Genomic DNA, 16,250 nt, shown 5'->3' with positions numbered 1-16,250 from the left:
GGTAACCCATTCTTAGAAATGAAACCAGGTTGCATCATTAGTATGAATATGCCCTCAGAACAGAACTGTTTGTAGTTTGGAAAGGTGGAAGACATGGGCTTAAACTAGCTGAACCACCCAGTGAAGATTCCATTGCTGGAACAAGTTGAATAAGTGTGGCCTGAAATTGTAAAAATTGTTGAGCAAATCAGAATGTTCTTTTCTGCAGCAACACTCTCTCTTCTATGATGTCTAAATGTGTCTGAAATCACAGAACAGCATCCCTTGCTTTGTGATAGGGGCTTGGTTCACTTCCTCAAGTTAACCAAATGGGGAATGGAGTGTGTGTGTGATGTGACGTTATCATGACACCAACTGGTGAAAACAAGCCACTTTCCCTCATATGCTTTCAAAGTGGAGGGCTGTATGTCCTCTCCACTATAAATGCACTAAACTTTTTTTTGAGCAAATTATCCCTGCCAAGGGCCAGGCATGGAGTCTCTGTGGGGACAAACATAATACCTGAACCTTGGCTGCTTGAATAGCATCAGGGTTGCTCAATTTTCCTGGGTATATCTGTCACTAGATCGAACATTGTTAATCCAGCACCTGTCCCAGCCAGGAATTGCATTAAGAACAATTTTTGGAAGCTGTGGTCTTTCTGTCGATGATCAATCCTTCTCTGGGATTCTTCTGATTAGGTCTTGATAGTGGTCTGCAGGGTTAAATGGGCATGTCCTATGCTACCTGCTTTCTCACTTCTCAATTGTCTACCTGAACAGAAGAGGGAAAATGAAAGCAAGGAAGTGAAGAGATGCCACATGATGGGGGTTTAAAAGAATAATGCAGGAGGGTGTCTTCTTTCCAAGCACAGATTAAAAAAGGTCATTAGGGCATTTGCCATCATTTGGTGGAACATGTTGTTGTCTACCATGGCAACATGGTATACCAAATCTCTGGTGTGGTTGTTTCCAGCCTTCATAGCTAGGCAAAAAAGTTGCAGAAGACACCCGGGACAAGTAGAGAGGAAGTTGACACGACATTTCTGACCAACTCAGACATGGTATCAAACACATGTTTATCAACTTTATAACTGAGTCAACTTTATAACTGAGTCAAACATATGTTAATTGCAGTTATATCTTTGTCTGGGCTAGGTACATCCAAATGAGAGAGACGTATGAATTTTTTGTTTGTGGTGAAAAAGTTGCAGGCAAGTGATTCATCAAAAAGAAATCCCTTGATTTAAGGGTCACAAATTTTACCAGACAGAAACCCAGCAATTTCTGCAATCTTTGACAACCATGGTAAAATCATGAAGGACACCTGTTTGTCATCTTCATTAACATTCAGAGATGCCTTGACTTTGTATATAATAGTAACTGCTGATGGAGGTAGGCATTCAGATGGATGAATTCTGAATCATCCACATCAACCAAGGGTTGTCCTCCCTAATCATCCACATCAACCAAGGATTGTCCTCCCTAATCATCCACATCAACCAAGGGTTGTCCTCCCTATGTATGATCGGCATCCAGTTGTATATCATTCTGAATGACAGTGATGTTCAGAGATCAAAATTACTCAAGCTGTCAAATACACTAGTAGGGCCTACCAAATCAACCAGGATGGTATATGGTGATTGACATACTACTTCCAAGCTTGACTGACAGGCAAAATTGGAAGGCAATTACCGTATGCCAAGCTTCCATGTTACCAACTTGGTGCAAGGGAAGAGATAGGGGCTTATGCCCAGTGGACTGCGTTATTGGACTAAATATGGTCCTAATTAGCTCTGTGACCATCTTGACAAAGTTCACTGTGGTATGCAAATCATATGCAATTCCAATATACTGTAGTATCAGAAATTTTCAGGGGAATCTATTTTCTTGGTTTTTGTTGCTGCCCATAACCATGAATGTAAAGACGAAACAAAAGTTTGCCATTTTTCTTACTGTGTTTTTGTCCAGAGATTAAAAAAGCAGTCAGTAGTTCACAAATCGAACAAATCGAATTCAATCCAGTAATTTGGTAACACAGTATTAATTTTTACATGCCCTTTTTCAATCTATGAAAAAAGAATTATGAAACAATTTGTAAGATTGCAATGTAAACATCGATAAGGTAACCAGTAGCTGTAATTTCCACTAACTACCTTATATCGATATTGGAGGCAAGTATGGATAAAGTGAAACCAGAAAGAAAACAAGGTATTCAAACGCTAGTAACAATGAAAATGAATTTAAAAAACCAAATAAATCATTAATATATGAAAATTAAATTGGATAAATTTTCAAAATTGCTCCTTCATTTGAATGAAACACGTATTGAAAAATTTAAATCCTCCTGAAAGCACATTTAATTTTATCCATGCATTTTTAATCCAAAAGAACAACAAACCTGTAAAATACTTGAATTCTTGCATGAATATTATTAAAGCTCACACTTCACTGATTTTCAGACAAAGCCACAATATCAATGTAGTGTCAATCAAGTCTCCAGTACACACAAATGCTTGTTAGGTAAATAAACCCCAACTGCAGAATTAAACAATTCCAGCTTTCTCAAAACCACTGATCATTGGGTCAGATGTTTCACTTATTGTCGGATGAACTGCAATTATCCATTCAGCATCAACTGGAATAATTAATGACTTTGCAAGGTTTGCTAACACAGTGCACAGTTCATCACCAGTAACTTCTTCTCTTTCCATTATGGCTTCCATGATGAGTTTAGCATGCCAGTTGTGGAAGTGATTTTAGTTCTTCTTGTTCTTCTCTGTACTCTTTATCTATGGTCAAAATGAAGTGGCTGAAGTTGGTCTGTACACGAGGCAGGCACAAACAAAAGAGTGCTTCTACTTTCTTTTGAATTAGTTAGCTTTGTCACACTTTTGTGATGTTAACTTCCTTTGGTGTTGAGCACTCAACTGAAAACACAGTGCAAGCAATTAATCTTGACAGTGTTTTTATGTTTGCTCCTGGAAGCGGTAGTGTTGTTCTAGTATTGTTGGTTGCATTGGCTTCCAGTGATGGTACTAAACCGTGTCAGGTTTTAGACATATAGTAGTATTGTGGTACACACTCAAAGTGCCTGTCATTTGCATCTGTATAGTCTTAGTCTGTTATAGTCTTTATTTCTGAGTATCTGTTGAGGTTAAACCACAAATTTAAAATCCCCAATAAGATGCAAACTTTGACAGGCAAATCACTGAATTTAAGCACGCAAGAAAATGTTTTTTTGTTTGTTTTTACTGAACCAAGAAAACTGAGCCCCATGAAAATAAAAGGGTATCACAGTAGCCTGAGTTGAATCACTTGGCAAAGCTATGATTGGATCTCGTGATTCTTCAGTAGCCTTTTAAAGACAACAGACCATGAGTCTTCTGCCTACAATATAAACGTGCTACATGGGTGTGAGGCCACTTTGTAGTGACAAGGCACCTCTTGTGGTTGACCTTCACCAATTTAAAGCATCTGCACTTCTTGCACCTGACAGATATCTCTGCAACGAAAGAGAGAAAAAAATAAACAAATGCATACAGCAAATATATTTTTAAAAAATGTTCCAGGATGCAGACTCACGTTTTCAGTATGACCTAAGAGACTCATAATAAACTTAAATGGATCAGTGCAATACAAATATACTGTTGAAACTTGAATGTTACTGACTGATACCACACCAACAATAACAAGGGGAAAAATATCAGAAAATACACAAATGTTGTCTACACCATGTATATCAACCTTTTGGTTTACTATACCATGGACAAAAAAAATTTGGTGGTCAATACTGATTACAAACTGTAATGGATTCTTTGGAGACACATTTAGCAGGCACAGTGAAGTTTAAGCTAGTGAACATCTGAGAGATAGGTGGACACCTAGATGGAACAAGGGCAGTTAATCTGTAAGGGTTACTTCCCTTCATTTATATGGTGTATATGGAAAGACATTTTTTGTCTTTCAGGGAGGGCTTGATTGGAAAGTGGCAGAGTAATTTCCTCATGTTAATGTGATCAGATAAAGTATTTGATGGAGAAATACTGTAGTAAGAACTATTATCCAATCCACTATAACAGCAACCTCACTTCAGAAATCATTTCTGATATCCATCCAGTTGCTATAGGTTTACACAGGTGAAATAACGTGAATCAACAGAACGAATGAGACCATTCTGGATTGAAAGCAAGAAACACTAAATGACTTCAGCCTTAAGCAGCCATCTCCACAAAACATCTCAAACTTTTCCATTTCATAGCTGGCTGTTAAAGAAAGGTTGCATAGAGATAAAGAAAAAAGTAATCTGAAATGTAGAATATGTTTCGGCTTACCTGAGCTAGAAGTCCAAAGAACTTCTCATAAGTTCGGAGCTGAGCACAACAGTCTAATATCATGTTACATAACTCCACCTGAAACATGTAAAATATGTAAAGGAGAGTTATGTCCTTTAATTTCTTTATAATTCAAAAAACAGAAAGAAAGACATTAGCTAGGTTACCATATGTGCCTAAATGACTATAACAATACCATTCCTTTTGTCAGGTCAGGATGGGCAGATTTAAGACAGGAAGGATGAATGGATAGATAGACAGGGGGGCTATTTACTGAGTCATTGGTCACAACTTAAGTTATATATCAGATTATATTATGTGGAGAATCCAACAAAAAAAACCACAAGAATAGACGGCATCACTAGTACAATATATTCAACATTTTAAACCTTAAAGATCTATTTTGTTTTGCAGTACAACACCTGTCAGTCCCGAATTGTTTGAGAAAAGAAATGAAAATGTAACTTTGCCTAAAAAACTGCATGTATTTTAATTACTTTACATCACAGATGTACAAACCCGATATGAAAAATGATGGTTGTTGTCTGACCTTTATGTTTTACATCAAATCACATGTATAACTATATCGCATTTGCATGTACAGTTGAAAATACAGATAAAATGACATATTACCTTTATATTACATCTGTATTTTTCTTTCCTTTTTTTGATGGATAAATTCAGATATGTCTAAGAAATACTATATTCTTTCCAATGCATACAATCAACAGAAGAAAAAAAAATAGTTTTCTCTACCATTTCTTGGATTTCTTTTAGCACAGGATTGTATTGGCAAAACTGATCACTTAAATCTACTCCATATTTTTCACATAATCCACAATACAGATGGGTTTTACTTTAGTTGCATTTGTTGCAAAAGTTTCTTTATGATGATTGCTACATTTACATCTCATTTGTCATAATATTTCACCAGAAATAAATTGTCCTTTCTATGAAAAATACACTTTCCTCAACCAGCATTGCCTCTGCAACACCTACACTATTTGTGTTCATGGTTTCATACACACGTGTATTGCAGCACAAGTTTGTTAAACAGTTCATGTGATTAATAACAGTTATCAAAACATACTGTTATCCTTTATTCAAAAGACCACACTTGGAGAGCAAACCAATCAAAAATGTTCTGGTTTTACTCAACATTTTAGTTCTAGCTCTTCACAGTAAATGTCAAGGTCTCCACATAGTTTACCAGTGTAAATGTGCTAGCAAATAAAATATCCACTCCTTGCCTCAAACACCTGAAACAGCTTGATAGCAAACTTACCAGGTTTGGCAGGGATATAAACCTGGAATTTCAGACAATCTTTCCAAGGGCAGATAGCTTCATCAAAACTGAGGTTCATATCGGCTGAATAAACCTCAGCAAATGTTTCTGTTTTTACAATCATTGGGCAGATCTTGAGTAAAGAATCACTTTGATTGTTCTCATTGTTTGCCAGGTGAAAAATGCTTAGAATTGCAAGAAATGTATACCTAATCATTCTTTGCTGAAGTATGGGGTTGATATTACATCAACAGCAGTTGTTGTTGTTATAGGGTTTAATGCCATTTTTCAGCACAAGATAGGCTATACATGGCGGCCAGTATAGGAAGAACCCTGGAAAACCCCGGAAAGAACCACTGATCCACGAGAAGCTACAGGCAAGCTTGCTCACATATCCACAATGGCCGAGCTCGAGACTCGAACCCACGCAGACAGAGGTGAGATGGCAGTGATCTGTAACGGTGAGCGATTTAGACCACTCCGCCACTCGGGGCCCCTACATCAACAGTAGCCCATCAAGAAATGAGATTTATGTACCAAACCCATTGCTATAATCAATGCGAAAAAGGGATTCATCTGGTCAGGTGTGACAAGCTTCCATATTCTCCTGTGGCTGTTCTCCTTGAAGTCTTCCCCATTTAGTCTCTGATCTACATAATGATTGAGTTACTATCAAATGCAATAACTAATCATAAAAAGTCTTGAATAGTCTTTATGTTTGGCATTTGAAATCTTGATATTTGACTTGAAAATGCCACCGAATCTTGGGGTTGCCCGACATGCCATCCTTTTCGTCCAGCCAGCATGTAAATGAGACTCAACTTTGGCAATAATTTCTGGTATAAAATCACTCATGAGTACTTCCAACAACACTTCACAACTAAAATAATCTCATCTTCTTCAAATCCTTCAAAACCATTGTCCTCATCACCATCTGCAGTCAGTATTTGTTGAAAGAAATCACCACTGTATTATGTGGCAGTAATTTAAACAATTTCCAGATTGTGTGTGATTATGAGTATTTGTGAAATGAGCAAACTATGACAGAAGGCTTGTTCCATACCCCAATGTACCAGTCAAATCTAGTTTTACAAGCAGTCATGGCAAGCTGAAGTAATGGGATGTGTACACTGTCGCTTACTTGAGAAATGACTTAAGATGTGATAAGTACTACCTCTACTGGCAGTGTGACTAATATAGTGACTATCTCTTTAAGGGTTAGTACGATTTCTCAATATATCAAGGCAAGATTCATTTGATTTTAATCAGTGAAGCAGAGCTTATTCCCTTTACTTCACATTTACTATGCATGGCAAACCAAACACTTATCTTCACAATCAAATTAGAATAAGTATTTCTTATATTTGTGAATTCTTCTTTCTTGGATTATCTTAAGCAATATTCAATAAAGGCAGCTGCAAAACTAGCTCATATTTTGGTAAATCAAAATTTTACCATTTATTATGAAATCATCTAGTTGTACTATACATTTTTCTCAAATATACATAAAATACTTTCCTCTATAAAAATTAATGTAAAATCTTTATTCAAATTATCCAATTTTTTTGCAAATTTTTACCATGAACTACCCTAATCTACTTCATTCTATAGGTATCCAGCGAGATACAGTTTAATCTGATGCTGATCTGACAGAAAACCGAATATGTAGTTTTTACACTCTGCATTGAGCTCAGTTTTTGGTGAACTTTTGGTAAATGTACGAGTGTATATTTGTCACTACAACATTATATGCAAATATATAACCATATTAAATAAAGATAAAATATCTTAAAACTACTTACTGATTCTATTGACAATATAAATATATTGGTGTGAATCAACTATTTCACTTCTAAAAACGATCTTCATTCAGATTTCCTGCACAGACATAATGTCGAGATTGTGAGTGTGTGATTTAGATTTTTAATGTAGCTTTAACAATTTTTCAGTCATATCGCTATGATATCTGCAGTGCGACAGCTTATAGTGATGTCTAGCACTGGGGCATCATGCCTCAGACATGTAGCATGATGTCCTACCCAGTTACATTATCCTGACACCAGGCTGACCAGTCCAAACACTAACCTCTTAATTCTGAGCATAAAGCGAGGCAGCTGTTAGTACCATTTTTAAAAGTCTTTGGCATGACTCAGCCAGGGTTCGAACCTGTGACCTCCTGCATCCGAGGTGGATGCTCTACCACTAGGCCAACGGAGTGGTCAATGTGGAGATTGCAGTAAAACAGTACAATGGTATATCTGACGTTAATTGATCATAATGTATCAAGACACCAGTGAGAAAGCACATACATTGTTGTTGCTGTTTTGCATTTAATGCCATTTTTCAGTGGATGATTGGCTATAAGTGGTGGCCAGGGTAACTGGTGGCGGAAAACCCCAGTAAGAACCAGTGACCCATGCGAAGCTATTGGCAAGCTTTCAAACATACCCACATTGGCCAAGCCCTAGACTCTAACCAATATGGACAGAGGTGAAATGGCAGTGATCAGTAAAATTGAATACTCTAGTCCAATCCGCCACCTGAGGTCCTGCCTCAAATATAAGACAAAACAATATGATAAGTGAATACTACTGTTATCAATTTTAAAATGTGTAATAATACAGGCTGAACAACCAGATAAAGTGAGATACATTTATTTATGCAGATATCCTTCATATTACCATGAGTTTTGAAATGCTGATGCATGTATATGTGTTCTCCAATGGATAATGATAGGGTAAAATTTTAACACTGATATAAAACCGATACATTATAACCTACAGAAAAGGTGAAGAAAGGCTAAAAGCCATCAAATGCTGAAATATTGTTTCACCAATCTGACATGACAACCTTAGTGTTGTTTCTAAGAAATCAAAATAATGTGAATCTACCATATATACATGCTTATGAGTCAAGTCCAACTGGACACAAGAAATCATATGCTTTTGCTAATATGCTTAATGCACCAGCAGGTCAGGGTGTATGTTGTATGTTTTACAGATCATTCCTAACAAACTGCACTGACCCAGGTCTGACAGCACATTATGCAATGGTAGATCTTGGTCTGTTAAGTTTTCGTCCAGACTTACTGATACTGAGCATTGTGAAAAATGACATTTAGATCAGTGCTTACAGTCATGGATTTTATATGGGTTCTATTGTTTATAAACGATTTCCAGATTGTTTGTTACAGCTTTAAATCTGTCCTCATGAAATCCACAAATTATTGTCCCAATCGAACTGTTGGACATATCCAGGATACTGACAAAAGATTGGTTCTTTCATCCTGTTGGATTATGACAAGTTTATTCTGACATTATAATACAGTTCCAAGTTCAAAAAAACAAATGCTTAAACATAACAACCAGTTGGTTCAACTGTCACAGAAAATATAACATGTATTTCAATTTAGAATCTCCTACTAAATAAAGTCTATAAAAGCTTTATACCATCTGAATGACTCAAGCTGCTCTTTCAACAATACTGACTGTTTGCTTTAGATTTTGTTAGAATTTGTTTTGCAAATGTTATTGACATACCTCTTGTCCAGGTTTGAGATCCATTTTCATCATTTTATGAGCACATTCTTCAAAGTCCAAACTGGACTGAACTGTAAGGTAAATGGTCCTACGTAAAATCACCAGATTGGTCTCTGTGTTGTCAACAATGGTCTGCTTTCCTTCTCCACCTGGTAAAAAAATTAACATAATGCATTTATCACATATTATTTAAATCAATTTGTTTTGTAATTTAACATACAAACTGTACATTGCCATGTCCTAACGCTACACTATGTCCTAAAACATGGGACCTTGGGTTGCCGAGTGGTCTAATGCACTCGCCTTTACAGATCACAGATGTTCCACCTCAATTCACATGGATTCAAGTCTCAGCTCAGCCAGTGTGGGTATGTGAAAAAGCTTGACAGTAGCTTCCTGTGGGTCAGTGGTTCAACCTCTACTGAATATGCTAGCTGTCATGTTTAGCCCATCATGTTCTGAAAAATGATACTAAACCCAAACAATCAAACCTATCAATGTCCCAGGACATACCTGGGATTCAGCTGGTATATGGAAGGAGTTACAGTATAAGAAAAGACCAAATGCGTAAAGGTCAACTGTTTAATCAAGTTTAATTTTATAAAAAATTCTGAGTGGATCAATATTCCACAACTGCCCTGCATATCAAAATAAGGATTTCATGAGTGCAAAAATCCTTGCCAGAAGTGTTTGCTCCAGCTTTTCTGGAAAAGGATCATAATAGGTACTAATTTATCTAGGTCAAATTTATATGAATGCTTGATTAGAAATGATGCCCTGCCAATTTACTTAACTTATTAATTATTGCATTACAACATTTAAGAACAGTTAATTGAAGTTCCTTATCATTGCTGCAATAGTCATAATTGGTTATTTTAGCTTATAAAAATTCATTTATTATTATCGTGTTCTTATGTAATAAAAATACTTCTACTAATAGTTTACAACAGAAATAACAATAACTACAGATACCCTCACTATGGGTGTTTTCTGATAAATTGCTGCACAGCTGTAAATGAAATGAAATCTTATTTTGCAAGCTGGTCATATTGAAGCCGACATATTTATCTGGGATAAAATGAACGTGATTATTCCATTTTTGTGCAAAATATACACTTGATTTGCCAACTCTCACACCCACCCACCTGTAACAATACTATCCAGCTTGAAATTCTATGCCAAAGTTATCATCTCCACTTGGATATCTATGCTTAGCCAGGCTTATCTCCACCTGGATACCTATGCCTAGGTTATTATCTCCTCTTGGATACCTATGCCTAGGTTATTATCTCCACTTGGATAATTATGCCTAGGCAGGGTAATCTCCAGTCTGACACTTCTGCCTTGGTAGACTTACCTGGGTCTAGGCAAAAATATCCATTTAAAGAATAGTTTGTCTTAGAGAATTTATCACTGAAAGTGTGTTTGTGTGTTTGTTTTGGATTTTTAATGTAGATTTTTAAAAATTTCAGCCATAGTGTATCAATGTCTGCAGTGTGGCAGTCAATAGTGATGTTCAGCACAGAGGCATCATGCCGCAGACATTTGGTATCATGTCCCACCTAATTACATTATCCTGACACCAGGCCAACCACCAACCAGTCTTAACACAAACCTCTTAATGCTGAGCACCAAGCAAGGTAGTTGCTAGTACCATTTTTATGTCTTTGGTGAGATCAGCCATGACCCGTGACCTCCCACATCTGAGGCGGACTCTCTAATCACTTAGGCATCTGAAGTAGTCATCATTTGAAGTAAGGGCCTGCAATGCTCTAGGCAAATAATGATGATCTTCATCACCATAAGAAAGCTAACCATTTTTTGTCATTAATAATAAACCTGAATGGTATTAAACTTATAATGCCTAAAAGTTGAGTCAAATTGCAAATGACATAGACCTTGATCTGCCACAGATAAGGGTTAACGATGATTGTTCAAATGATTACCCTGAGCATACTGCAGGGACCCCAAACTGCTAGCGCATAACAGACCTGGGTCTGGGCAGTCTGGAATTGGACTTGACTTACAAAACAGTATATATAGTTCATTTTCAGTGGGTATATTAAAACTTTGTAATGATTATGTGATGTATATAAAAAAGCAACAGTAACAGTAAAAAATGGTCTAACAGACCTTCCTCGTTATCACTGCCTTCTTCTTCACTACTGTCACTGTCGGCACTACCACTACCAGACTCTGATCCTCCCTCTGATTCAGAATCGGATCCCTCATCAAGAATTTCTGAAAAAAAAATTCAAAACATTTTTAATTTAAATGCTGATCAAAATTATTTATAAAAATTAGAGTACTGATAAATAGATTGGGTGCTGAAAAAGTTAATGTGCAGAAAATACAGAACTATGATTTGTACAGCTTTGGGACCATGGTTTGTACAGCTACAGAGCTATATATTGTACAGCTATGCAGCCATACTATGTACAGCTACAGAACCATGATTTGTACAGCTATGAAGTCATGGATGTATAGCTACAGTACCATGTACTGCTAAGAAGCTATGATTTGTGCTTTATATAGCTCAAAACTATGATTTATACAGCAAAATAACCATGATTTTTACAGCTACAGAACCATGATTTATATTGCTATATAACAGTTTTGTACAGCTGCTTAGAGTTGATTTTAAAGACTTTTTAAGGAGTTTACAAAAGTTTTTAAGGGTTATCTTACGGAAATTAAATTTTCTCCATGTTACTTCTTTGATCACCATGTAAATAAGTCAACAAGTAGAACAAAAGAAACAAATAATTCAGTGGTTTCCAAGTTCATGATCCTGACATTCTGGAAAGTTGCAGAGGGTCACCAGGATTTCTTTTTGAAGGTAGCAAACTTAAGAAAAGGTGGAAATGGGCTTATGAGGCTCATAAAAAAAAAACTGTTTCAGGTCAAAATAAGTTTGGAAACCATTGAAATAATTAGTACAAAATTGAAGCAAAAGCACTACTGGTTTTGTGGGCCATCTGATCCACCTAATTTTATGTCAATTTGTTTATTTATTAATTTTGGAAAATCGAATTAAAAAAACTCTGAACTTAAAAAGTGATACATTCTATTTAGTTTTAATGATCAAGGCAACAAATTCACAGATTTTTCAAGGTATTAAATATGAAAACTAATTATAAAAAAAAAATGCTGTCAAGACACATGGACCTATTGACAGACCAACCAATTCATACAGGATAGTCACCAAGACATACACACTGGTCAAAATTCTGAAATTTCATCTCCAACTTGTATAAATGTTCTTAACCCTTTACCTCATACAACCGTCTTTGGACACTTCTACAAAAGTCCCATGGAAGCGCCTTTTGACATCGGCTGTAAACATCAGCCATTTTAAGCCGGTTTTCGTAGCGCCACTTTCAGGGAAAACCCCTTATTAGATACTACATTCATTTCTGTGAATAACAGTTATGTCAGATCACGTGGTCACTGTTTATGTACTGGTCGATATCTGCTATTTAAAGTAACTGGGTCGTAATCTCCACTCTCCAAGATGGTGGTTGTGGATTTCATTCAGTACTTATGAAGTTTTCATGATTAGAATCACAACTACGAATTATTCAATAACCTCGGTAAAGGTCTGATATTGATATAGGCTGCAATTAGTTTTTATAAATTATCAAATTTAGATGACTTAGTGATGTAGACACAGACGAAAAACTTGTAAATTTCGAGTATGAGAAATGGCAGCTACGGTTGGTCACACGGCCTCACTGACATGACGGTGAACGAGTTCTCTCCAGATTTTAAAGCACATAACAAATTCTTCCGTGATAAATAATTACACAGCTATAACAATTGGACTTTACTCTTAAATTGTTCCACATATAATAGATGTGTACCAAAATGTAAAATGGTTAAAATTGCTGTTCAACGTAACATACACTACATTGCTTAACAGTTCACAGGCATGCCTATGCATATGCGGTCGACTAGGTAACATGTGTTCTATTTATAGTGAGCTGCACTTTGTCACTATGCTCTATGAGGTAAAGGGTTAAAATACAATACAATAAAATAAAATAAAATAAAATGATCTTGTATACAAAGTAGAGAGAGTATTCAAATTAACTGTTTTACCATGCTTTATCTTTTTTAATACTGTGAAATTATGTATTTTTAGGAGCATTAATTTCAGTGGTTTAACCAGAGAAAGACATGTTAGTTGGTAGTTAATATCTTGTATATGTTTTTGATGGAGAAGGGTTCCCCTTGATCTGGACATTGGCATTTCCTATTGCATGCTAAGAAAAAAAAGACCTTAAAATGGAAATATGATCCATTTTGAACTAGATGCTAGTGACCATTATGAACTGCCCTCATGTCCATTGTTATTACTGCTGTCACATCGTTTCTGTGACATGTCATCGTTAATGCAACAGAAGCTTTTGCAACTTAAGAATTTCTTCAAATTTTTTCATTCAAGAGTTATAGGAATAATATTTGAATTAAAAGTGCAGGTGTTTCATGTTCAGCAAATTTCTGTCATGAAACTGATTTAGTGTTAGCACATCAAGCATTGGGTTCATCTGCCAAAATCAGACCAATCTAGGAAGCATCACCACGATTACAACCATGTCTCTTTCTGAGAGCTGAGTCATTTGACTCGCATTAAAAAGTGGCAAGGATGTTCTATTTGCAGTGTTAATAATGCCTTCACTAATGAATCATTTAAATGCACATAAAAATGCTGATAAGTTCATGTCTGATCTCAATTATTATAATAAATTTTTCTAGGTAAGGATAATCTTACCTTTCTTTAAGACTTTATACCTTTCTTCATTCTGAAGAAAATCGGGATCAGGCTTGAATACATCTGGAAAAGAAAAACATTTATGTCAAAACAGATGAAATAAGAAATGCCCTTTTAATCAATTCACATGACAATGATCAAATTATGCATCTACCTGTCTTTATTTTACAGTAATGTTCTCTTCTCTCTGTATTTAAAGAAAAGGGATTTCTGATGGGTCCTCAGCAGCCAAAGATGGGCCCCATCCCAATGAGAAAGATTTCCAAATCATGCAGAATATCCAATATTATCAATTTACTCAAGAACATTTTCCTCAAATTGGTCTAATTCTTTTGTAAAAATTGATAGGCCCAGACCCCAATCTCGCTAACCCAATTGATCTAACTCTTCTTTCAAAATGATGGGCCCCAATCTCACTAACCCGATTGGACTAATTATTCTGTTAAAATGATGGGCCCCCATCTCACCAACCCAAGAAAATTCATGAAAAGTACTGCAAAACTATCTATCTATTAACAGCATGTGGTTTATCTTGTCTTTTTCAGAGTTACAGGCTTGCACATACAATGTGAAGATGATGTCGATATGAAATCGGTACCGTTATTTCTACAAGCTGTCTCCCAAAATAAAGACGAAAAAAAGAACATATTTATCAATTCAATTCTACCCTAAACAACTCTCTACCCTTCTGAACCATGGTTATAGTTAAGAGCAAGTTCCTAAACTGAAGGATTCATAATGCACCAGATAAAGATAGAAGTATGATCAATGCAAAATATGCATATTGCTATGACCAAGTTACATAAATTCAATTTAAAGATTTATGCATGCAAATACAAATGTATATGATAATTTGTACAAAAATAGTAATACAGCAGAATCTTGTGCCTCAAACATTGCTGACTAAAATACCAAAGACTGCTTTAATTGCTGTTTTGCAACAATAAAAAAAAATGTTTATTCATTATACTTCATACAACCTAGGTTCCTGCCGTAAAAAGCACCCATTCATCTCATGTACTATGTCACTGTTGCTAAGCTATATTACCTAATGATACTAAATGAAACAAGTGATTTCACAAGTCATAATCTCATCGCACAAGAGCTAACAATGCCTCATATTTATGCCATTGTGTTTACACCATTTTGGGGTCCGTCACAGATCACTGCCATCTCACCTCTGTCTGTGTGGGTTCAAGTCTCGAGCTCGGCCAATGTGGATTTGTGAGAAAGCTTGCTGGTAGCTTCTCATGGGTCGGTGGTTCTTTCCGGGGTTTTCCCGGGTCCTTCCTCCACCATTAATACTGGCCGCCATGTATAGCCTATCTTGTGCTGAAAAATGGCATTAAGCCCTATAATAACAACAACAACAACATCATTTTGTTGTCTACCTTTGCTTTGTTTTACTCAACATCTTAAATGATGATTTACTTACAGACTGAGAAAAAAAAATAGAACCATTTTGCAAGTTTAAGTACACTATAAATGATGGGCATCTTTCTGAAAGTGCCTTAAACCTCTCAGAGTGTCCTTTAATGTCAAGTCTTGTTCACTTTTACATAATCAGCTGTGCTGACTATGACATCATCAAATGTCCCAGATGTCATGATGCCAGCAGCAAGGATTTTTTCAAAATTTTGGCTTTAAATTCTTTCATCAGTGTTTATTAAGTGTGATAAAATTATTCAAATCATAATGTATTAAAAGATGTTGACCTGAACCACCGACATCTTTCTTGGCAGTTAAAGCTGCAATAATATTCTACAATAATTATAATGAAAACAAATGCCTGTTTGTGAATTACAGTACATTTCACAGAAAGTGTTTCTAATAAGTATTAACAATTCATTATGACTTCACAAGGATACTATTACTGAATTAGAGTACAGTTCCTATACATACTGATGATACTGAATTAGAGTACAGTTCCTATACAAACTGATGATACTGAATTAGAGTACAGTTCCTATACTTACTGATTTATACTGAATTAGAGTACAGTTCCTATACATAATGAGGATACTGAATTAGAGTACAGTTCCTACACATACTGAGGATACTGAATTAGAGTACAGTTCCTATATATACTGAGGATACTGAATTAGAGTACAGTTCCTATACATACTGAGGATACTGAATTAGAGTACAGTTCCTACACATACTGAGGATACTGAATTAGAATAGTTCCTACACATACTGAGGATACTGAATTAAAGTACAGTTCCTATGCATACTGATGATACTGAATTAGAGTACAGTTCCTACACATACTGATGATACTGAATTTGAGTACAGTTCCTACACATACTGATGATACTGAATTAGAGTAGTTTCTATACA

The 16,250-nt window shown here is 35.8% G+C and overlaps 1 protein-coding gene across 2 annotated transcripts in view; it reads right to left on the bottom strand.

Moving 5' to 3' along the window:
* LOC149789964 (uncharacterized) overlaps positions 1-16,250 on the bottom strand; it is a 112,026-nt gene that overhangs the window by 30,604 nt on the left and 65,172 nt on the right. For both annotated transcript variants that reach the window (XM_089972050.1, XM_089972051.1), the window contains 4 exons: positions 13,911-13,973; positions 11,270-11,377; positions 9,137-9,285; positions 4,313-4,390 (listed from right to left, as the gene is read on the bottom strand). In XM_089972050.1, coding sequence (XP_089828176.1) covers positions 4,313-4,390; positions 9,137-9,285; positions 11,270-11,377; positions 13,911-13,973 — 398 coding nt within the window. The remainder of the gene's footprint in view (positions 1-4,312; positions 4,391-9,136; positions 9,286-11,269; positions 11,378-13,910; positions 13,974-16,250) is intronic.

Source organism: Sinohyriopsis cumingii, chromosome 10, assembly GCF_028554795.1.
Source record: "Sinohyriopsis cumingii isolate HCF-2022 chromosome 10, ASM2855479v2, whole genome shotgun sequence".
Taxonomy (NCBI): domain Eukaryota; kingdom Metazoa; phylum Mollusca; class Bivalvia; order Unionida; family Unionidae; genus Sinohyriopsis; species Sinohyriopsis cumingii.
The sequence above is the reverse complement of the archived record's forward strand: the minus strand, read 5'-3'. Positions and strand labels throughout refer to the sequence as shown.